This window comes from Neovison vison, chromosome 6 (assembly GCF_020171115.1).
Source record: "Neovison vison isolate M4711 chromosome 6, ASM_NN_V1, whole genome shotgun sequence".
NCBI lineage: Eukaryota > Metazoa > Chordata > Mammalia > Carnivora > Mustelidae > Neogale > Neogale vison.
This window is the reverse complement of record NC_058096.1, coordinates 3228321-3252388: the sequence shown is the minus strand read 5'-3', so window position 1 is coordinate 3252388 and position 24068 is coordinate 3228321. Positions and strand designations below refer to the sequence as shown.

The window sequence follows — 24068 nt, the reverse complement described above, 5'->3', positions numbered from 1 at the left end:
CGTGACAGTCGGGAGGGACTCCCCAGGCAGACAGGAGAGCAGATGCAGACACACCAGCTACTTGGAAACTCTGAGGTCAGGGAACCCCTAAGCCTGTTTTAAAGACCTTCCAACTGGGTAAGTCAGGCCACATGAGATAACCTTGGGATTAATCGCTGGCTGGGACTTTAAGGACTTGTTCAGCAGCAAGCAGCTTAGGGATTGATTGTATGGCCAGGGAAGGGGGTGTGTACGCTTCCCACCGTGACCTAAAAGGTTGTAAAAGAGATGAAGAAATTATGAAATGATGTATTAGGGAAATAAGTTAGGATACATCCATACAACGGGGTACTCACCCATGTTTAAAAACAGTCACGAGGAAGTAATTTATGTGCTGATATGAAAAAACCCAAGACAGGTTACAGAGCACCATGGTGAGCACAGGACTACTGGAGAGAAGGGGAACTGGAACGCAATCGACTGTACATGTGCGTGTGTGATGTGTATTTATATGCACGCCTGTCCCTTCAAGTTCCCTGGAAAGGAGCATCTCCAGAAACTTCCAACAGTGTGCCCGGGGAGGTGGGGGGCAGGGTCCGGGAGTGGAAGAGGACTTGGAAAGGAGACTGCTCTCTGCGGTCCATGATTTGTCAATATTTGAGCCCTATATACTCATTACTTTTTCAAAATATAGATTCACCCCATTTCAAATTTAAGGAAAAGACTATGAGGACATCAGGTCAAAGAGAATAAACAGGAGAAGTCAGACAATCCAGAGCTGGGGTTGCCCACATCATGCAGGTCGGGAGGGGACCGCCTTCCCACACCTGATGCAGAAAGGGACACGGTTTCCACGAAATGATCACAGCCATCCCCGGTGCTGAAGACCAGAGGGGACATCTCTGAGCTTGTAGCTGTGCTGTTCCGTTCGGGTGCTATGACCTCCGTCGACCATCAGCCCACCTCCAACTCAACTTCAGCCTTTTCGCAATGGTTCTGGGAGACTTTGGATTCACTACATGACAAAATCACACCCCAAAATCTTCCCGTGACCTTGAACAAGATGAGAGGTGACCATCAGTGTATAAGGGAGAGCGTGTCTTCATGAATCTTAGTGGCTTTCAATGCTCCACATAGAAGAACACATGTAGCATGATCTGGAACAAAGAGTGGAGAGGCCATGTGTGTTACAGCTTAGAGAACAGTCTGTCTTCTGGCCAAGTTGAGAAGACTTTCAACACTGAAGCCACACCCATCTAGTAATTTTCAAAACCACAGAGTGAGTTGGTGGCGAGTATCTCAGTTGTAAAAAGATGCTGTCAGAGGCTGAATATTCGATCTGCCACAGATTCCTGTGTTGAAGTCCTGGTCGCCAGCACCCCAGAATGTGACTGTAGAGATGGGGTCTCTATGGAGGGGACGAAGGAAGAATGAGGTCACTAGAGGGGCCCCCAGGCAGTCTGACCCATGTCCTGATGATAAGAGAACAGCTCACAGACACGCACAGAGGGAAACCACATGAGCACCCAGGGAGAGGACGGCGTCCACACACCACCCATTAGAGGGACCTCCAGAGGAGCCAGCCCTGTCCAAGCCTGGATCTTGGAACTTGAACTCGAATGGAGACAATAGATGTCTACTGGATCAGCCGGCTGGTCTCGGTTGCCATCTTACGTTTGCCCAAGAATCTAATACGGGGATGTGGTCTGTAAAACCCCATAGGCGGTAGCTACACCCCTTCTAAAAGCCAGGGAGAATTTGAACCCATCTACTCTGTGTTGTAAGTGGACCCTTAAGTCGTTCTCCTGAGAAAAAAAATGAAAAAATGGTTAAATGTTAAGTTCTTTCCTTTCTCCTCTCATTGTAATCTTGATTATATTTCATTTGAAAGACAAGCAAAAAAACAATTTGGTTTTCTCTCCAACTGTAGTTTTCACAGATGCTATTTATAGATAAGGAGGCTCTGTTGTGTGCACAGCGAGGCTTGAGCGGGGTAGCCGCCGCCTCATCCTCAGGAAGAGGAAACCCACCGACGTTTCCTTTGACAACAGGAGACCGTAAATAGGGCTCTGCTCTGGGAGGAGGGAGATGTCAATGGTTTGGACGTGGACGCCAGAGTTCTCAGAGCCCTGCAGCTCTCGGGACCTGGCCTCGGACACTGAGAGTATGTGAGCAAAGGAAATCCACGTGAGCTAGATCTCGCTATGGGGAGTTTCCAGCACAACCTGACTAGAGAAGGTACAACCTGCAGACAGTTAGAGAATGCGTTCACCAGATTCACCACATGGGCACGAATGGTCCGGGGCATGAGGTGGTGGTGGTGGAGGTGGAGGTGGCGGTGGAAGGCTGGTGGCCAGAGGCTGGGGTGCAGGGCAAGCACTCCCGAGGAGCCCTAGGCTCTGGCCCTGGTCAGGTCTCAGCATGGCGCATCGGGACTAGCAGTGGTTCAGGAGAATCCAAGACGTAGAAGTGTCTACGGGAGAAATACTAACATTCCCACATGGAGGGAAGATGTAGACTCACACCACATTCGTGGTTGAGGAAGACGAATTGGGAATGTATCAATTCCTCCTGGATTCACTGAATCTTCAGGTTTAATGAAATTCCAGGAATAATCTCAACGGGATCATTTGCTGGAACTTCCCTGAATGGTTGAAAAGCATATCTGGCAAAATAGATGGAAGAAGAACCGAGAAAACATTGAAAAATAAACATGATGAGAAGAGAGAGTTACTTCACACATATTAAAAACCTGTTACAAACTGAGGATTGAGTCCTGGTTTGAGGGAAGGAGGAAAAGCAGATCTGTGGAGCAGAACATGTACCAGAGCGGAGGCCGGGCCTGTTCACAGCTGCTGGAGCATCAGAAAGAGAAATGGGTATAAAATGAACAGTATTTTATGTGGTCTCCCCTCCCACGCAGAACTCCAAGCCAAGAATTAAATGGAAACAGAAAATCATATAAAGTAGAAGGCACTTCAAGTGAATTTACTTCTGATTTCTGGACTGAGGAGAGCATTGAAAGCATGGAAGCGGCAGAAGGAGTCTTCGTCAGACACCTGGCAATCGATGTTTAATAGTGACTATTAAGTGCTTAGAATGGAAGGCTTCTGGGTGTAGAAAACCATGCAGCAGACTCTAGTTGGAAGAGCAAGAGGAGACCATGCTCTTCAGAACACAGGAGGGAGAGCAGTGCATCCTTCCCAACCACCCCAGTGCGCGTGAGCCCGTTACCTCCCCCCGCAGTTCCTCTGTAGCCATGTCAGCTGTGGCCGGGCACTTCTGTCCTCCAGCGGATTTGTCTCTGAAGTTTTCACTTCACCAAGAGGCCACCTACTGGATTCTCCACTTCTGGCCACTGTGACAGGTGAACAGTCAGAAGAGTATGCACCAGCTCTGGCCACCAGGCCGCCCACATGCAGCTTAGGCCCACATGCCTTTCTCCCCCATCAGACTGTGCTATGCAGTCTGAGCTCCTGCCCAGGGGTGCCAACCCACCGTGCCCCACACCCCATCCCTCTGGGCATCCCAGGCCCTGCAAGGGCACCACGCCAGCACCACCTACCATTCCCAAGACTCTCTCTCATCATTCCCACCAGCAAACAAACACATGCTTATCTTAAAAACAAACGGAAACATAAATCCTTTTTTGTTTGCCTTTCTAATTACTGCTCTTTTTGTCTGTTCTGATGTAGATTTTAAGTTTTTTATGTATTTTTAAACATGGTAACTGTACTCTTTAATCCCCATCCTCCATTTAACCCATCCCTTTACCCACTTCCCCTTTGGTGACCATGGGTTTCTTCTCTGTAGTTAAGAGTTTGTTTCTTGGTTTCTCTCTCTCTCTGTCTGTCTTTCTTTTCCTCTTACTTCTTTGTTTTGTTTCTTAAATTCTACACATGACTGAGATCATACAGTATTTGTCTTTCTCCAAATGATTATTTCATTCAGAATAATACTCTGTAGCTCCACCCATGTCATTGGAAATGGCAAAATTTTGTTCTTTTTTATGACTGAGTAATATTCCACTGTGTATAAATACCACATCTTCTTTATCCATTCATCAGCTGATGGACACTTGGGTTGTTTCCTTATCTTGGCTACTGTAAATACTTCTGCTATAACCATCAGGGTTCATGGGCCCTTTGAATCAGAATTTTTGTATCCTTTGGTTAAATATTTAGTAGTATAATTGCTGGATGGTAGGGTAGTTTAATTTTTAACTTCTTGAGGAGCCTCCATACTGTTCTCCAGACTGGCTACACCAGTTTGCATTCCCACTGACAGTGCACAAGGGTTCCCCTTTCTCTACACCCTCATCAACACTTGTTTCTTGTGTTTGATTTTAGCCATCCTGACAAGTGTGAGGCGGTATCTCATTAGTTTGGATTTGCATTCCCCTGATGATGAGTGATGTTGAACATCTTTTCATGTGTCTGTTGGCCATCTGGATATCTTCTTTGAAGAAATGTCTGTTCATATCTTCTGCCCATTTTTCATTGGATTATTTGTGTTTGGGGTGTTGATTGTAGATTATTTTAAAATAGAATTTATAAAGATGATTTCCCCTTTTATAAAATGAGTTTCCCCTGGGGAACTTGGCCATTTGCTTATTCTTAGAGGATGTAAGTGACCATTCACTCTCCTCTTCTGGCCCTTCCCCTGTTCCTTCCAGACACACTCGATGCCCCTCATGTCCCGGAGTTCATGTGACTCTGCTTAGCTGTCATCTTCTCCCTCCATTCCCCCCAGTCCAACTAAATGTGTGCCCACCTCATGGCATCTTTCTTGGTTCCTTGGACAAGTGGCAATTTCCTCATCACCCACAACTTCTCGGGTCCTGTTTTACCCACCATCCTCCTAAATCACCCACTCCTTTCCTATGTGTTTCCCATTCCTGTATCCCTGCCACACCTATCTTCACACCTTTGCTATTTTAGAAGGTGAATCTATGTAGATGGTGCCCTGGTTTGCCTGGGCCGCGTGCCACATCCGCCAGCCTGGGGGCTTAAACAACTGACATCTCTCCTCTCACAGTCGCAGGCTGCAAGTCCAAGGTCAGGGTGTGGGCAGGGCTGGTCTCCAGAGGCCTCTCTCCTTGGCGTATAGACGGCCACCTTCCTGATGCCTCTTCATGGTCTTTCCTCTGGGCCAGCATCCTTGGTGTTTCTCCATACTTCCTTGTCTCCTCTTATAAAGTAGAATTGGGCTACCCTACTTGGCCTCATTTTACCTTATTTACTTCTTTAAAAACCCTGTTTCCAATAGAGTCATACTCTGAGATGAGGGGGGTCAGGACTGTAAATGTCGAGGGGACGCAGTTCAGCCCATAAGGGGATTTACTCGGGATTTGTTATGTGCTGAGCCCTGGGCTCTTTGAACACCCAGTTGTGTTTCATGCTTGACCTTCCCTGCCCATCCTGTCATGTACGTCCCCATGCACATGCATGACCAGATGCAGACAGCTGCCTCCCCGTGTCTTCATGGCAAGAGCATACTTGTTTCTTCTCCCGCAGGACTTACACCTTCAGCCTGGCCATGGACCTGATGTCCAGAAAGGACGGTGAGGCCAGCAGCCGGCGAAACGGGGAACCCCACCCTTCACAGACATCAAGAGACATTAGCAGCATCCAAGCTTTACAGGTGACAGAATTCTCTGTTTTAGAAGATGAGCGAAGGGAAGCCACACTTTCTATTAACTCCATGGTAGTCTTGGGCCCTCGGTACAGCTACAGACCCGGGTGTCTCTGCAACACACTCTGCCCTGTAGTGCAGAGACATTGGCCGTGCTGCTCCATCCACCCCGGGGCAGAGGCGTGGACCCCCCCCCCATACCATGAGCCAGGTTGTGAGCTCCTGAAGGCAGCCTTCTGGATGTCGTAGGAACACACGGCACATGTCTATAACTCAGTGGGTCATGGTGCCAGAACAAGGGGCAGGGAAGATGTGGGGACACAGCCCTGCCCAGAATCCCAGACTCTTATGCCAATTGTTTCATCAGCATGCTGTGTGGTCCTGAAGAAGTCACCTGCCCAGGGCGCCAAAGATGGGGGTCTTTCAAGTCAGTACTGGGGGAGAAAAGAGGGCTGGTCCTTGGTAACTCAGAAGGCAGGCAGCCACATGGCCAGGCTCTGGGGCACAGCAGGGACACATGAGTCCTGCCACCTGTGTGGGGCATGTCCAGGAGGAAAGGCTACCTGCAGGGCCTCCATGAAGCAGACAGCCCCTCCCCCAAAGCAAACAAGTAACATGGTGTCCCTGGCGCCATCTGCGTGGTGGGCAGCCTGGCCTTCCGGTTCCTTACGCAGGAACCCCCAGGGAGGGGCAGGGCAACTCCTGCAACTAGCCCTGACCCCTTCCCACCTCAGGGGAGATGCCTCTCTGACCACGTCGTTTCCGAAGGGGTCCCTCCACGTCCTGGGTCCTGTGCCCCCACAGCACATTAGGATTTCAGCGTAGCCACCTCCAACCGCATGGGAGATGTTAGTCCCCATTTCACGGACTGAAGACTGAGACTCATGGAGGGTAGGAAGCTTGCAGGGGATAACCGGGCACCTAAGCATCCTGTAACTTTGTTGTTTGGGAGGATCACATGGGGCCAGGTACCCACCGCAGGCCAGGCCCTCGGTGCTGAGAGTCTGTCCCTCCGCAGAAGGCAGGGCCACGATGTCTGGGTCATCCCTGTGTCCTCGGCACCTGGCTCAGGGCCTGGCTTGCAAGTCTCATTGGGTGAATCACAGAATGACCTACTGAACGCCCTAATCAGAACTCATGATCCAATCACCCTAAATCCAAAGCTCACCCTCCTTCCCCAGGAAGCCACCCCCCCTCCAGGCTGGAGTGCGCTGGGTCCAGACAAGGGCTGAGCACCAGATGCTGGCCCCAGGAAGGCCACAGAGAGTCCCCGTCAGACAGGTCTTCAGTTGGAGGGGACACCCCAGGCCGAACGGCTACCAGGCAGAAGCCAGAGACAGACAGAAACAGGGCTCCCCTGCCCAGACCGCCCAGACTCTGGAAGGCACAGCAGAGGCTGGACTGGGCCCCTTAGTGGGGTGCAGGAGACCAGTCAGGGACTGGGATGGGGTTCCCTCAGGCCATGCCGCCCTTTCCAGATGGAGGACAGGAAGCTGCAATGGAAGGGTCAGCTCATAGCTCGGCCTATATCCGAACTCACTGCAAATTTAAATAGGTGAAAAACCTCACAGATCCCCCCCGGAGGCTGGCCCTTCTCGCCTGATCTGAGCTTACCCTTCTGTGTAGAGGAAAAAAAGATTGTGGTACCAGCTTCAATATGCAGACACTAGTGGGCTGAAAACTGGCCCCAAAGATAGGAGGCCCCGGTTCCTGGAACTTGTGAGTGTTCTCTTATGAGGGAGAAGATCTTTGTCCAAAGACTGAGCTAAAGGTCTTGATGGGGAATACCCCATGTGCCCTAAATCCAATCACAGCTGCCCCTAGGAGAGACAAAGACGGTGTCTGATCCGGGAAGAGGAGAGACCACAGACGCACAGAGGAGGAGGCACCGTGAGTGTCGGGGCAGGCTGGAGTGTCTCAGCCAAGGTCAAGGACTGCTGGGGCCCCAGGAGCTGAGAGAGACAGGAAGGATCCCTCCCTCAAAGCTCAGAGGCAGCAGCCCTGCTGACACCATGATTTTGAAATCCTAGCCTCCAAACTCCATGACTGCATGGCTTTTGCTTGAAGTCCCAGGTGGTGATGCTTTGCTACAGGAGCCCTGGGACCTCTCACATTTAGAGGCAATGTGGTCCTGGTGTCCCCTAGGCCCCAGAAGCGAGGCCTTTCCAGTCCCCGAGGACCTTGCCTTTTATCTCAATATTCCTATCTCAAAGCTCTGCATTTCAAAGTTCAAATGCTCTCAGCTCCTTGCGGAAGAGAATGCTCTAAGTTCAGAACCTCCACCCGATGCATCCGTACTGACAATGGAAATCGTCAGGAAGCAGACTCAAGCTGGGAGCCCACGTGTGTCCTGCAATCTGCCTGCAGGTCAGCCCTTGACAGGGGCAGGGGCTAAGCTATGGTAAAATTCATTCCCCTGGGGAAAGGCAACCTGGCGCCCGTAGGCATCAGCCGCCTTCACGACTGCAAGACAACGAGGCAAACTTCCCTTTGGGGCTCTGTCCGGCAAGGTGCATTCGTCCCCAGCACCGCCGAACTGCACACTGTAAGAAGACACCGTCATAATCTTTCCTTTGCCTTGATCCTGTGTCCATTGCGGAGAACTGGCCCCAAGGCACCAAGAATCTGCACGTGGAGATTTGGAAGTTTCCACAGGCTCACACGTATCTTCGTGCACACATCCGAGCGCAGTCAGACCGTCTACACCACCTAGAGGGCTGTGGACTCCTCAAGAGACGGGAGGGTCTGGCAGGAGCTACCTAGGATGCTAGCCCAACAAGCCCTGGGAGGCGGGTGACCTTGGGGCCCAGCCTCCTTCTCAGCATTTCCTCACTGCTTCCCAGCACAGGGTCCCACTGCAGCCTGCCAACGAGCTCAGAGAAGTGTTGGAGGAAGCAGGCGGCAGGGCCAGGCCCTCCCGGCTCTGCCCTGTGAGCAGAATCAAACCCAAAAGGGAATGGTCAGGAGCACTGGCTGAGTCCGGAAGTCTTGCTGCCCCCACAGGGGGCTGGGGGCCAACGTATCTGCATTTTCCCCTCTAGATTTTAGGGGAAGTCAGAGCGGGGCTGGGGCTCACGACGGGACTCCACGCTGAGGAAGGCCACGTCTTACCACCTCCCTTCCTTACGCCACCCAGTGGCAAAAACACACAAAGTACCAGCTCTTCACTTTCACGCTAAGCTCAGCCTCAAAGAGCTGTAGAGGCCAAAGACAGGGAGAGGGAGCAAAGGCTCTACTTAGGGAAAAGGAGCTGGGCAAGGACGAGCAGACTGGCAGCTAGAGCTGCCTCCTTCCCAGATGCCCTTCCCATTCCAGCCATCCATGATGAGGTTGGTCTAGCCATCCCTGGTTACCATAACCCATCCATGCCGGTGACCTTGGCCTGTCCGTCTTGGTGACCTTGGCCCGTCCATCCCTGTGACCTTGGCTCCAGGGATGACCAAGTTCCATGTCCAACCTGAAGTCCCCCCAGCCCACCTCCCATGGCACATACTGTCAGCTCTGTATCCCAACCTCTGCTATGACTCGTCTTTCCATGTTTGTCCCTTGGTACCAATGAGAGTCGAAGCTCCTTGCTGGGGAGTCTGTGAACTGAAGCTTGCGTCCCAAGTTCTGACAAGCATGTTGCCAGTATGCTGGGCCCCCAGGATACTAACAATAGTATCTATATAAAAAGAAAATATGTAATATCTATTATATGATAATGTGTGGATATTAAAAATGTCCTAAGAAGTAACTATGGAGGGATGCTCTGGTCTGAATGTTTGTGTCCCCCCAAAATTCATGTTGAAATCCCAAGCACCAATGTACTAGCATTAGAAGGTGGGGGCTCTGAGAGGTGGGTTGGTCAGGAGGGTGGAACCCCCATGATGCGATTAGTGCCCTTCTGCAAGGGACCCCACAGACTCCCTTGCCCCTTCTATCCTGTGAGGACCCAACAAGAAGTAGGCCCAGAAGAGGGCCCTCACCCAAGCACGTAGGCACCCTGATCTCAGATTTCCAGGCTTCAGAACTGTAAGAAATAGATGTCTGTTGGTTATGAGCCCCCAGGCTGTGGCGTCCTGTTACAGCTGCCCAGAGGGACTAGGACAGGAGTAAGGACTTGGAAGACATGGAAAGGTAGGAAAGTTGACGTGCTCTGTATGGTATGGGCTGTTCCTACTGCTTTTCATCTCCTCGGTAGTGTTATAATGCCCAGGAAATAAAAAGTTGCTAGAAATTGAAGAGATTTCTACCTGCAATTCCTAACCTTCTTTCATTGCAATGATTTTGGTGAAATGGGCTGTAGCCACTGAGGCAGGAAGAAAGAGATCCGTTTTCTAGGCCACCGTGGGATGGCAGGGAGAGGTGCCCACTGAGAAAGTCTAAGAATGCATATGTAAAAATGCATGTGTCTTTCCTTCCATCATCTCAGGCCACGATAGCGAGAAGGAGTGTTTTGGTGGTGCGCCATGGGGAGAGAGTGGACCAAATCTTCGGGAAGTCGTGGCTACAGCAGTGCTCCACTCCGGATGGTAGGTAGCATCCTGACAGAATCGAAGCCCAGAAAGAAGGTAGAGCTAACAAATGGCATCCCTCCTCGACCTCCTGAGCCCGCTCTCCTGTGGTACCATTCTTGAGAGCGACTGTGTAGAGATAGTATGTGTGGGAGGGGTGCCCCCTCCATCTTTCTCGGTGGGACGTATCCTCATACCCTGAGTGTGCTCGCTGTCTGGGAGCATCTTCCCTCACATGCTGTGTGGGAGGTGGAGGAATGGCTGCCAACAGTAAGCAATCTGCTGGTGTGACCCGTGGATGGTCGTCTTTCTTCTGGACGCACACGTGGTAGTTGGCCGGTGAGCAGCATTGACTCGAGAGGATTGAGGTCTCTGTGCCGTGTGGTCTCTGAACCCTCAGCTGCTGGAACAACCCTATCTCACAGGCTCGTTGCTGTATCTTTCTGAGCGACTCTTCACTGCTGTGGTCATTTCCCTACAATGTTTAACTGTGCTGCTCAACGGGCAGACGTATTTTGAACATGCATCTTGCGTACCCCAAGGTCACCCCCCAGGACGCCAAGAACTAAGGACAGGGCTTGTAAATGCAGCCCACCCACTAACAGTCTCTACTAGTGGCCCGCATCTGTACCCACGCACACCCCTTAACGGAAAGCCCAGGACATCACGATTTCAAAGCCACAGATAACTGTATAAATGAAAATATTGAATGAATATCTTCAATATCACAGTACCTGGGCTAGCTAAGCTCTTTTGGAATTCCTCCCGGAGCCCAGCAGGCTGAGAAGAGGGGGAAATGCTTGGGGAAAACCGTTAGTAGATGACCAGCACACACCAGAAAAATTCTGAGCAGATTACATCATGACTGAACATCCCTGCAGGACCCATGGAAGGGATGTGGCAGTTGTCTCTATCCAACAAGATCGATCAGAGACCCCAGAGAGAAACCACAGGATGGTCAGTGGCTGTGGATAGGTTGGCACTCACACCTGCAGTTAGAAGAAACGTTCTTGTAAGACCACAATGACGGAGACCACGGACTGAAACGGCCCCCGACGTCAGTGTGCATGTGGTGTGTTGGTGTGAGGACCAGCCCAAGCCAGCCAGCTCCGAAACCAGGGGCCGGACATCATGAAAACAGGAAAGATATTGGTCATCCAAACAAAAGCCCAGGTCGCCTACAGGGGAAAGGGCTTTAAAGGTGCTGGAGAGCCCCAGCCTGAAGGAGGCTCCTGGTGGTTCTCTGAACTAGGCAGAGTAGCCCTGCAGTGAATACTGACAGTCTTATTTGTCCGAATTCTGCATATCGTGTTACAGTGGGGTGTTTGGGGGAGCGAGCTGTCAGCCTCTCCTCTGACCCTTCTCATTCAGCTCACCTCTGGGCCAAATTCCCACACCTCATGCAGCCCCTCATTTCTCAACGCTGTTGGCCAGGTCACCCCCACAGCTGAAAGGTTCTTCAGCACCAGAACCTAACGTTACACCAGAGCCTTGTCTTCTTCTGAGCTCTGCTCCCCACCTCGCACAGACAAGGACAAGGGACCGACCTTTTGTGATCACAGATGCCTTTGAGGAGACAACACAGTCAGTGGATCTTCCCTTGGAAAAAAACAAAAACCAAAAAAATGAATTCTGCTTTTCCCAGTGAACACAACATATATTTTGGTATTTAAAGAAGGCCTTTCTTCAAACGATGCCTCTGCCAATGAGTATTCCAGCGAGGGAACTTTCAGGAAAATCGTGCACAGAACTGGAAAACCAAGGCATTGCAAGTATCAGGCTGCCTCCCTTGTTTGTGAAGGGCTGGGAGGCTGTGAGCAGGGCTGGGCTGGCACGCTCCAGCAGAGCATGTGACAGGCCCTGCCCCCAATGTACAGCAGGTTTCAGGAAAGGCAACTTGGCTGTGGGAACCTGCTGGCAGCCGGGAGGTTTGAGGCTGCTCGGGAGAACGTGAGGGCTGGACATGGAGCCATGCTCTCTGCAGGAATGATGGATAATTCAGCACGAGATGCGGCCCGCTGCTTGGACTCTTACCCTGAGCCAGGCCCTGGGACCCAGGCGATATCTCCGAGACTCACTATAACAGCTCTATCACTTCCCCCTTTTACTGATAAGGCAGATTAAGTCCATTGCCTCTAATCACACAGTTAGCAATCCGTGCGGGCAGGGTTTGCACCAGACTGTCAGGTCATAAAGCTCAAGGTCAAACTCTTCCCAGTCTCTACACAGAGGGTGGGGGGAGTCCCCGCAGGTCCTCCTGATTTCCAGGTGCACCCCAGCAATCGGCTGAATAATGCAGAATGCAAGAGCACTCAGCCGTGGGTCCTCCATCCCCGGAGACAATATAGCACACTGCCGGCTATGGGGACACGCAGAATCTCACCTCTGTAATTGGTGCCAACTTGGGATCCCCATCAAGTTAAGCTCAGCCAGGAATGGAGACACTCCATTCTTAGTCAGGAAAATTGCATGACTGAACCTTTGTGAGAGGTCATCAGGGGACAAAGAGGGTCTCACGTTTCCTGAGGTGAAAACCGGTGTTTTCTGTATTTGAGGAAATGTGTGCGGCAACTTCTCTCCAATGGAATCCACATCACAGAGCACATTCCAGAAAAAACACAGCTGGTGACAATTTAAGGGATAACCCCGCTTCCAATACAGGTCTCTATCTTGGGGGTTTTAAAGATGCGCTAAGTTGGGGACCTGAACACCTGGTGCTTATTCTTGCTTCAGGGAAATACTACCGGCCAGACCTCAACTTCCCTTACAGTCTGCCCAGAAGGAGAAACGGAATCAAAGACTTTGAGAATGACCCGCCCTTGTCATCGTGTGGAATATTCCAGTCCAGGATGGCAGGTACGTGTGGGGACAGTTGCCGTGATTACAGCCGCGGTTATCACTGAGCACGGAGCCCTCGCTACACGCCCTCTCCGCTGAGGAGGACGCCGAGGCAGGGCTCCGTCGGCCACAGAACCAAGTGCCGACACGGAGTGACTTCTCCAACAGAGACGCGTTCTCTCTCGGTTCTGGAAGCCAGAAGTCCGAGAAGCCAAAAGTCTGAGTTCCTCCTGCGGCCATGAGGGCATCTGCTCCGGGCCCGTCCCCGTGGCGCATAGACACATCCCTCTGTCCCCACTGTCTCTGTGTCCAAACTCCCCCTTTTACAAGGACACTGGTCAGAATGAACTAGACCCCCCACCAGCAACCCCATCGTGCCTTGGCCACGGTTATGAAGGCACCATGCCCGAGGAAGGTCACACTCAAGGCCCTGGGGGTCGGGACCCCAGCATATGATTTGGGGGACACAGGCCAGCCTGTGACACCTTCCTCTGTAGCCTCACTGGCCTTGGCACTGTGCATATATCCTACTGAAAAGACCCCTTCTTTCCCAATGACCAGGCTGTCTGGTTTTGTGAGAGGCAACGGGACTCCCAGGCTTATCCTGCCATGAGCCTCGGGCAGCCTTGAGTTCCCCGTTGCTGCAGCAACATGACCTTGAAGCCGCACCCTCCTGCCGGCTCACGGTTCCCTGAGGCCGACGCTCAGGCACGGCGAGGCTGGGTTCTCTGCTCAGGATCTCACACCCCGAAAGCCAGGTGTCCGCCGGGATAAGTGCCCATTGGGGGCCTCTCGGAAGCAATTCCAGTTTCTCCCAAAAGGCTGTTGGGGGGATTCTGTTCCCTGCGGTTGGCGGACGGAAGCCCTCATTCCCTTGCTGTCTATCTGCAAAGGTCCGTGCTCGGCTCCCACGCCCCCCACATTCCCTGCCATGTGGTGCTCTCCATCTCTGAAGCCAGCAGTAGGAATCTCTTGCATGTCGAACCCCAGGACTCTTTTGAGAGAGAGAGAGAGAGAGCAGGAGGGGAAGTGGGGACAGAGGGAGAGGGAAAATCTTCAGCAGGCTCCGTGTTCAGTGCGGAGCCCGATGTGGGTGGGGATCGCTCTCACAACCCCGAGATCACCACCTGAGCCGAAACCAAGAGTCAGACCTTAACCGACTGAGCCCCTCAGGCACTCGAATCCCCATCCCTCTGAATCTCTCTGACTTCTTTTCTCCGACAGCTGGAAACAAATCTCTGCTTTTAAAGGGCTCTCCTGAATAGGTCAGGCCCACCTGACCCCCTTCTGCCGTGTGACACAGCACAGTCGCAGGAGGGCCACTTCATGTCCCCACGGCTTCCAGCCACACTCAAGGGGGTGATACAGGCGTGTGCCCCAGGGGTGGGGATCTCGGGGCCCCTGAAGACCCTGCCTCCCTCAGGTACTGAGCCACCCATCGGAGGCCACGGTTACGAGGAGGCATTTCTGCACCTGCTGTTTTCCAGGGGAAGCACTACTGGACAGTGGCATCAGAGTCACCGCCGTCTTCACCTCCCCGGCCCTCCGCTGTGTGCAGACAGCCAGACACATCCTGGAAGGTTGGTGAGAACCGCAGGGAGGTGCTGTTGTAGCCCTGCCCTCAGGGCTCTTCTCCAAGGGGAGAGGGAAGTCGGCAGGGCAAGAATTGGGTGAGGGGCGGTGAATGGCCACGGAAGTCGTAAGACGGTCATGGAGTAGCCCTCTAAGAGCATGAACACGCACTGAGCCTCCCACATTTCTGAAATGCCAGGATTGTAACTGAGTGCCAGGAGCCTGTCATCATGCTGTCCACCTTCAGCCTATGTCCACCACATGTAAAAAAAAAAAAAAAATGTCTGAGGAGGAACATTCAGATACCCAGAGAGCTGAGAATGGCTGTGGTCCCTTCTGAGCCCAAGCCCAGGACTCTTGCCAGGGCAAGGGGATGGGCTCCCGGGAGCTGTCCAGCACCATCAAAGACTGATGTCTCTCAGGAAGCCACGAAGAAGGGCAGCCTGCGTGGAGACCTTGGTTCTGCATCTCCCGCTGGACCCCTGCCCTCCTTGTGTGGGGTGGGGGGGTGTGTGGTGTAGGTCGTGGTGCGGGAGCACAGGTCGAGCACAGCGATCGGACGGAGGGCAGAGCACGTGGACACAGACGCAGCAGGGTGCCAAGGCGGGGGAGGTCTTGCCTCCACGTTCTCAGAGACAGAGGGAGTCAGGCCATCAGCTGAAAGTGAGAAAGGGAAGGCCTCCTGGAGGTTTGGGGACCCACGGAAGGTATGACACGCCCATCAGAGAGAGGGGCCAGGTCACGGCGGGGAGATGGAGGTTGGCCGCTGGGCAGCATGGAGCACCCACTGAGGCCCACTGAGGCCAAGAGCATGAGTTTGCACTGAGACCCGCCCACCGACTGGGCCCAGGGCTTTCCTGCAGGTAAAGACGCGGAGGAGCAGGGCAACAGCTCACTCTCACAACGGGTGAGCTTGAGAAGCAGGATAAAAAGTTCTCCAAAATGGTCCCTGGTGGGGGTAACATCAGTGTCTGCAATGTGGCCTCTCGGGGACTCGTGGTCTATGCGCAGAACATCTTTACTGGTATCGTGATGCCTGATAAGGCACCAGTTCATACACCCTGGACCCTTCAGAGAAAGGAGGGCACTCGGCCTTCATCCTGGGTCCTGGAACATGACTGATCTGCTTCCCGACAAGCGTCTGAGATGCTAAGCTGCTACCCTTAGTTTCAATGCCGTGTCAGTGGCTGTCTGGAGGGACCATTTCCCAAAGGGTGACCCACAGAGCCGTGGCTGCCCAATGGCTCCACAGACGGAGTGACCGAGCCCACTGAGGCACTTCTCCTACTGCTCCTTCACGTGACCTGCACACAGTGGACACGGGTCCTCCAAGGGCTGGCGAGAGGCCGCAAGCCGGGTTAGACCCTGTAACTCCCTTTTCTCCACATGCTTTGGCATAGGGACCGGTTCCACGGACCTGGAATGCGTTTTGGGAACTGATTTTATTTCCAGCATTTGAGCTGAATGACGTTTGCTCCCTTGCAAACAAAAACACGCAGGGATGCCCTTCTGCCGCCGGCGGCCTCTTAGCCGAGGGACACAGTGCTTGGGAAGGCTAGGTGGGGGAGTCCGGGTGTTCCAAGAGACAGCTTCCTCTGCCTTCACCTTCTGCTCGGTCTGGGGTCTTTGTCAGGATGGGGCCTCGGCGGGACCAGTGTGCTCCTCCACCGGCCGGGTCTTCCCGGGGCCATCAGGTTGGCCCGTGGGGTGCGCTCTCGCTCTTGACCAAGGACCAGACCCCGAGCTGGTCCGGCTGCAGGGCTGTGTTGCACCATCAGAGTGAGTGCCGGGGTGAACCCGCTGCCGGTGGAGCCCCCAGCCCCGGTCCCTTCCCGACGGACGACCATCATCGCACCTCAGTCACCTCCCAAACACCCAGTGGTTTTTGACTCAGAAAAAGCACGGCTATGAGTAATCACAGAACAGTATTTGCAAAGGGGAAAAAATGTTTTAAGGATGTTTTCTGAGAGTGACAAACACTTGTGTTCCGACTCAGAGCTCAAACTGGAGAAGAGAATCAAGATCAGAGTGGAACCCGGGATCTTCGAGTGGACGAAGTGGGAGTCCGGCAAAACCACGCCGGCTCTCATGACCCTGGACGAGCTGAAAGAGGCGAACTTCAACGTCAGCACGGAGTACAGGTACGCCCGTCCTCTCGCGTTCCGCCGGGGCCGGGCGCTTCTCTAGTTCCTGCTCGAGAAGAAGTATTGCTGATACCTGTTAAAGACAGTAAGCAAGACGGATTTGGGGAGACGGCTGCCCTGGGGGTTGTCACGGGGGCACAAGACGGGACTCCGCTCCGAACAGCAAGGACAAGTCGGGGAGCGGTGGGGGGGCGGAAAGTGACGAGGAGGGGGGCAATTCTCCATACGCTGTCCTAGCAGCGGCTGGCTGAAGGCGGGCCAGAGCGACCGGACATCACCCGGGGGAATGGGACATGCGGGGGTCACTCAGCTATCATGGGGGAGCCCGTGTCACCGTGTTAGTAAGAGTCTTGCTAAAATTGACTCTGCACAGTTGGACACGGACGCCCAGCGGTCGGCCTCGAGCGCTGGAGGAGCCTGGCTAGGGCGCGCGGAGAAGGAGACAAGTTTTGTCATTCTCTGCCTGTGGCCGACTCTTCGCCATCACAACACCTTCTGGTGTTCAGTGAGGGCACTTGTTGGAGATTGGACGTCAGCCTTTCGCTGGTTGGGGACCATGAGCAGCCTTGAGGCAGGGCTGTCCTGGAAGGGCCTCTCCTTCTCCCGCTGACCACACAGCGAGCAGGCCAGCGTGGCAGGGTCCTCTCTCCCGTCCTTAGGCCTGCGTTTCCCCTCGCCTCCCTCCTGCCGGCCGAGAGCTACGACGAGTACGTGGAAAGGTGTGCGGTGAGCGTGGGACGGATTATTAGCGCCTGCCCGCAGGATGGTAAGTGCCTCCCCTGCCCCCTTCCTCCATTCCAGGGGGATGGGCAGCCCCCCGGGGGTTGGGGTCTTACCCCTGGGGTGGGGACTGGCCGTTATCGTGAACCTAGGAGTGCCCCCACCTCCTCCATCCCACCCCAATCAGCATGTCATACAGCCACGTCTACAGGAACGGGGTGCATAAACACATCTCCCCGGGTCCCCAGTTCTGAGACTGAGAGCCGATGGGGCCCAGGACAGCCTGTCACCACAGGCCATGCACGTCTGCTTCCTGGGAAGCAAGAGACCAAGGATGGAGGACCAGAGGTCAGGCCACATTTGAATGCCGATCGGCACAAACATCTGTATACGGAGACGGCTGATACCCTTAGAAAAATCCCAGTGTGGGACTCGCCTGAGAGACTGAGTGGGTCCTGTTAGGTGGGACAGGGGCGGGTTGGGTGTGGGAGGGCGGGAAGTCCTCACGGGCAGGGGCCACCCTGGGTAGAGCCTGAAATACCACGACATCGGGGACGGGGGGAGGGGCAGGGGAGAGTTCCAGCGGCGCACGAAGCACAAATGCCAGGCCGTTGCGGCTCCGGCAGGCGTGAGGCCCACCTTGGGGCCTCCTTGGGCTTCTCTGAACATGTCTGTAGTAAAAAGTTAAAAACTAAGCATTTAAATATATAGCTTAGCGAGGGTGTACGGAACACTATGCGGTGTCAGACACCAAGTGAGACATCGCGGGGGAGAGCTACGTGAGGAAGCACGTGGTCGACCCTCAAGGGGTTTGCGTGCTGCTGGGGAAGGTGTGCAGCGTCTGGAGCATTAGGGGTTTTGAATTACACCAAGAAGAGTCCCGGAGGTGTTAAGGGACCAGCAGACCCCCTCCTGGCCGGGGTCCTTTCGTCCTTCGTTCCAGAGACCTGGAACGGAGATGTATGCGGGCGGGGGACGACCATCTCTGCTCTCAGGGAAGAGCTGAGCCGCTGGCCTCCCCAAGAGTCTCTGGCGCACAGGGAGACACGCTCCCAAACATCCTGCAGGAAGAGCCCCAACCTTGCCTCTCCAGCCCCCAGACACGGCTGGCACGAAGCTCCTTTAGGTTGGCTATTCCAACCAGCCGGCCTCCTGGGAAGCTACTTTTGCAAACCACACCTTAGTGACATTTAATCAATGACCAAAGCCCTGTCCTCACATTGACTGCCACAGAGCACCGAAGGACGGAAGATGGCATCAGAGCCTTCTACTGCACACCGGGTCCCTCCTCAGCCCGCCACTTTCCAGCTGTTCATGTCAAGCCTCTGTTCTGAGCTGAAATTCAGAGGCCGTGGGAGGCTCCGCCCTTCTGAGGAGCCCCTACAGGGATGAGGCCTTCGGAAACGGGGATGGAGATCTGCTTTATCAGCTCCCGCTCCCACTGAGCACCATTTATGCAACGTTCACTGCAGGGAACACAGCCCGTCGTCCACGGGGCCACACGTGTGGCAGAGACTGAGTCATGGGACAAGCAGGGTTTGAAAGGCAAACAGCGCCCCAGAGGCAGAGTGTGAGCAAGGCAGGAGGCGGCCTGTGTGGCAAGCCACGGAGGAGGAATGAGAAATCCAGGTGGGCTGGAGGGTGAAAGCCAACACCTGCCAGACCCCAGGCAGGGAGCCCTCCACGAACGTCATCTGTTAACTGCTCACCTTCCTGTGCGGTCTGTGACGTCACCGCCACGTACCACTCACGACGCTGAAGCTCCGACGGCTGGAGCGCGCATGCCCAAGTCACCTACGTGCTGAGGACACAGGCCGAGTCCAAGCTGCGCGTGCACCTCCCGGACGGCACCTAGCCACACTGTGACTTGGGAAACCAAAGATGCGCAAGTGGAATGAACAGGAAATAACACAGAGGGTTCCCTCAGGGCTTTGGTCCTGCTGGAGAATGACAGTCGTGTTAGGAGGCAGCGCGAGCGGATTGTTCTGTGTCAGCCGCAGCCCTCTGGGGAAGCCGTCACCTGCCTCCCTCCTGCAGGTGAGTCTGGGGGTCCGGTCAGGGCACCTCCCGGACTCGGCCGGCTGGGCCAGCTCTCCCCTGCTGGGCTTCGTCCTCGAGTCAGTCACGCTGCCAGCAGGAGACACGCTGCACCTGTGGACTCGGAAGGTTCCTATTGGAGTGAGAGGCATCAGGGGGCTCATGGTGGCCAACCAGCTGATGATTCTCTAGCTAAGAGACCCCAGCCTGGGTGGCAGCTGCCACAACATCCTGCAAGAAGTGGGGGCCTGAATCACGGCACAGTCCCATTCTGAAGCCCGCAGCAGATGCCGCCCCAAACCGCGGACGTGATGCCCCACAGACGAGGCACACGTGGCTACCTGTCATGCCGCTTCCTCCCCGGGCTCCCTCAGGCTGCGTGCACCTCGAGGTGGCTCCCCCTGGTAACGCTGGGGACACTCGTTCTAGTAGAAGGCACTCTCCATGCCCCCTCTAACCCCAAGTGTGCTTTCCCCTACAGCAGGTGTCATCCTGATTGTGAGCCATGGCTCGGCGCTGGACTCCTGCACACGCCCGCTCCTTGGACTGCCGCCCCGGGACAGTGGAGACTTCGCCCAGTTAGTGAGAAAGGTACGTGCCTGCCCCTTTCTCTTCGGGCCATGAAGTCAAGCCCCGGAGCCCACAGGCTCATCACACTTCCTTCTCAGAATGAAAACAGGGTCCAGGCCACCCAGGGCAGCAGGGATCACCCTGCCCGCCCGTTCTCCTGAGGGTGAACACACCTGCTGTTCTGCATAGGACAGCCCTGGGCGGGAACTGATGGGAGCAGTTACCATCTTTAACATCACTAGGGCAACTTTGGCCATTTGCTGCCCACATTGCTATCATTATATATTGTTATTATTACAAAAACTAAGATACGGTAATGCCGTGCAGCTCCGGTAGTGGGGACAAATGGTCCAGTGGGGAGTAAGCCATGTGGACACCAAGAGAAAGAACGAAGCCTGGCCTGGCTTGTTCTGGGAGCCCAGGGGTAGGGGTGGGGGGCAGGAGGACAGAAAGGAATCCCACCCTCTTCCTTTGGAGTCAGCCTGCCATGGACCCCACAGGACTCTCTGTAGTCCGAGTGCCTGGGGCTGGACTGGGGCTCTGTAAACACTCGTAGGTAAGCAACATGTAGAGTAGGACCGTGGGTACTGGGACTGGGCTGGGGCTCTGCAAACACTTGCAGGTAACCAACATGTAGAGAAGGACAGTGGGTACCTTGCACCCGCCTGTTGACCATCACTCAGATGGTCACCCAGAGGCAGATTTATCCATTGGTAAGATGAACCCAGGCAGGCAAACTGGGGCTCAAACCCACCCCTGCTCTGGCCTGGAAGATCTACTCAGAGCCAGACTTGCCCCCCATCCGTGGCCTTTCCATCAAATGAATCAGTTGACCGATGACCTTGAGGTTAGGAGTGCAGTGTGTGGACAATACCCGTGATGGGAGATGGGTCCCTGAGCCGGTCCCTTGGTGCAAAATTGTCACAAAACCGCGAGCAGCCACAGCTTGGCCCCAGAGGAGCAGATCCCAGGACCCCCCTGTCAGCACCAGCTCTGAGCCTGTGCAAAGTCCCCGGCTTTCAGAGCCCGCCCTGCCCGCCTGGGAAAGCCTGGTCAAGCCCGGTCCTCCTTGCGGTGGGGGTGGTCGGAGAGCTCTCCCTGCGTGCACCTTCTCTCTTCTCGTTCAGTTCCCTCTGGACCCGTGTGAACGCATGCTTCCCCTCCAAAGTGTCTCCAAGGTGGGGTTTCCCAACAGCGACCCAGACATCCCCAAGCCCTCTGGGTCCTGGGCCCCTTGTGGACCGCTTGAGCCTGCCCACCGTGCTGGATGACAGAGCAGTTTCCTGGGGCTCCTCCTGGTGGCCCCGCACCCCCTTTCCCCAAGCATTGCTCTTGCAGATGTCACCGTCTCCCTCCCCCGTCCTCCCGTGCTGTGTGCTCCTGATCCTACACCCTTGCAGGCTGTCCTGGGGCTCCCGGCCCCCCACACAACGGCCGGTAGTTGACAGAGACGCAGGTCTGGTGCTGTTCCAAAACCCCACTGTCTCCGCGGCCAGATTCCCACCCACTCCCCTGAGCCTCGGCCTCCCCTTCTCAAGACAACAGCCTTAAACTTCCAAATTCCCGTGACCTTCTCATCCTGAGACTTTGGTGTCTGCCCCACCCCCTCCCCAACGGCTGGACTTGCCTGCATGTATCAGCCAAGGGGCTCTGGGGACATGGGCCCTCAGATCAAGGTGGAAGCAGGCCCTTCACAACCCTCCCCTCGCCCAAGGCACTGTGCTGCCCCACACGTACACTCACATGTGCACACGTGTGCTCACATACATGTACGCACACATACACACATGTGTGCACACATGTACACACCCACGTATGTGCACTGAGTGCATGCGTGCCTACGCCCGCGGGCCCACATGCACGTGCGCACGCACACACACGCCAGGTCTAACCAGGACAGAGTTGTCCTGTGTCAACACCAGCCTCCATGGGGAACCCCCCGCGGGTTGGCATTTCTGCAAACTTTCTCTCATTGAGGAATTTCTAAGCATCCAAATGGAGGGGAAAGGGGAAAGCAAAACATGCAAACAAACCAAAAATAAAAAAGCCTTAAAACCAAAAATCTACACAAACGCTTTGCAGAAGAAGGCGTTGAGGTCTAATTCACTTCACTGGGCTCTGAAAACCAGGCCAGCACCTACTCGTGATGCCGAATTTGAGAATGCCAGTCAGTCCCCAGCAGTCGCTGGGTCTCCTCAGCCCGGACGCTGCTGAGCTCCGGGGCAAGGTGCTTCCACAGTGAAGGGCCCCGGGCCCCTGTGCCCATAGGACATTAGTAGGGTCCCGGCCTCTGCCCCTGCCCACAGGACCCCCAGCCGGACAGCCAATAACGGCCGCAGGCATTTTCCTCGCGCACGGGGGTGGGGGGCAGGGCGCCCACCCCGGACGGCTGTGTGAGACGCAGGCGCCGTGTTTGGGGCAGCGACGCCAGTGTGGACCCGTCGCGCCCGCCTCCCCGGCCCAGCAGGACCTGTCGGTTGGGTTTAGAGCGAGCGTGAACGCCACTGACCTGGTGTAAAACACTCATAAGCGATCGGAAACCGTCGTAGGTTCCTTCCCTGGGTATGTGCTTCTGCGAGCAGAACCGAGAGGAAGGCCGGTGGGAACTGGTGAGCCCCCCCGTGAAGACGCTGACCCACGGCGCGAACTCGGCGTTTAACTGGCGGAACTGGCTCCCGGGCAGCTAGGAGCCTCGCTCCCGTGTCCTCCACGCCCCCATGGGAGCTGCAGACGCACGAGATGCACTTTTGGACCCCCGGATGCTGGCCACCTGCTGTCGCCTGTGCAGCAGCCACTGGGAGACCGTTACCCCACCCATGCAGCCCTGGGAACATGTGAACCCACCGCGTGGCCGGGACGGAAGGAGCCACAGTGACCCACCATGGAGCCCTGCAAGGACACACCCACTTTGTTTCCTGTGTTCTGACGCGTTGGGTTCCCGGCCCTGTTCCTCGTTCCATCCCAATCACTTTGTGGCTCTGTCCACACAGGCCGAATGGGGTCTAATACTCAATAAAATGGAACAGGAAACCACCCGCCAGCTTGAAGGCGTGGAGCCGCGGCTCGGGGTCCCCTCCCCGGGTACGAGTTTCCCACATCACCACGGAGTGGCAATTGGGGATGACACAAATTTTTGATCACACGTGCACAGATTAGTTCTGTTATAGCTCTGGGGGTCAGGATTTCTGAGACAGGTCAGCGGGCGGCATTCCTCCCAGATGCTTTTGTGGAGGCCCCGGAGGTGAGGGGTGTCCCTTGCCTCCTCCCCCCACCACCCCCCCAGAGGCACCTGCTGTCCCCGCCTCCTGCGATCTGCAGACAGCAGCATCTTCAAGCCCCGCCCCCCACCCCGCCCCTCCACTTCCACGGCCACTTCCCCTTCTGCCTCGGACCTGTCCCAGTTTTACAAGGTCCCTTGGGATTACAGAGGGCCGACCCGACAGTCCAGGATGCTCTCCTCTCTCAGGATCCACAACTTACACCATCTGCAGGGTCCCCGTTGCCCTGGAAGGGACAAGGTCACAGATCTGGGATTCAGATGTCAACGGTTTTGGGGACACTCTCCACCCTCCACACCCCACACATCCGGCTGCTTGCCCCGGGGCCCCAGTACGAGGATGTGAGACGCTCTCTCAGTTCAGACCTTCGCCAGATTCCCCTTTTCTCTGTTTTGGTCAAGAGGAAGGGGAGGTGGCTTTGCAATCAGGGGGACCCTGTCCCGCCCTGACTCACAGGAGAGACCCACCACCACCACGGGGACCCCTGCCCGGAAGCAGCCAACCCAGTGATGCCTCTGACTGTCTGGCCGGTGGCCTGGGTGGGGGATGGGCACCCCCCCGCGGTGTCCTCTCCCCCATCCCCCACGGGGCACACCTGTCCCCACCACCAATGCATTCAGTGTCCCGCCGTGGCGCCTTGACCCTGACTGGCCTTCCTCCTCTCCCACCGTGTTCCAGTTCCGGGGTTTGGGACCATGGTTGACCGGTGTCTGGCCTTTCACAAAGCAAAGAGGGAAGCTGGCGGGACGTGCCAGCCCCATCCCCGGATCTCCCCTGAGATCTCCCAGGCGAGGCTCCCC

The 24068-nt window shown here is 55.2% G+C and overlaps 1 protein-coding gene across 1 annotated transcript in view; it reads left to right on the top strand.

Annotated features, from left to right (window-relative positions):
- Window positions 1–22705, top strand: part of UBASH3A (ubiquitin associated and SH3 domain containing A) — a 36033-nt gene extending 13328 nt beyond the window's left edge. Inside the window, exons 7-14 of the mRNA XM_044254934.1 lie at window positions 5496–5622; window positions 10028–10127; window positions 12843–12965; window positions 14435–14527; window positions 16516–16660; window positions 17323–17429; window positions 19902–20011; window positions 22540–22705. Of these exons, the coding sequence (XP_044110869.1) occupies window positions 5496–5622; window positions 10028–10127; window positions 12843–12965; window positions 14435–14527; window positions 16516–16660; window positions 17323–17429; window positions 19902–20011; window positions 22540–22677 (943 nt within the window). The 3' untranslated portion in view covers window positions 22678–22705. The remainder of the gene's footprint in view (window positions 1–5495; window positions 5623–10027; window positions 10128–12842; window positions 12966–14434; window positions 14528–16515; window positions 16661–17322; window positions 17430–19901; window positions 20012–22539) is intronic.
- The last annotated feature ends 1363 nt before the right edge of the window (window positions 22706–24068 follow it).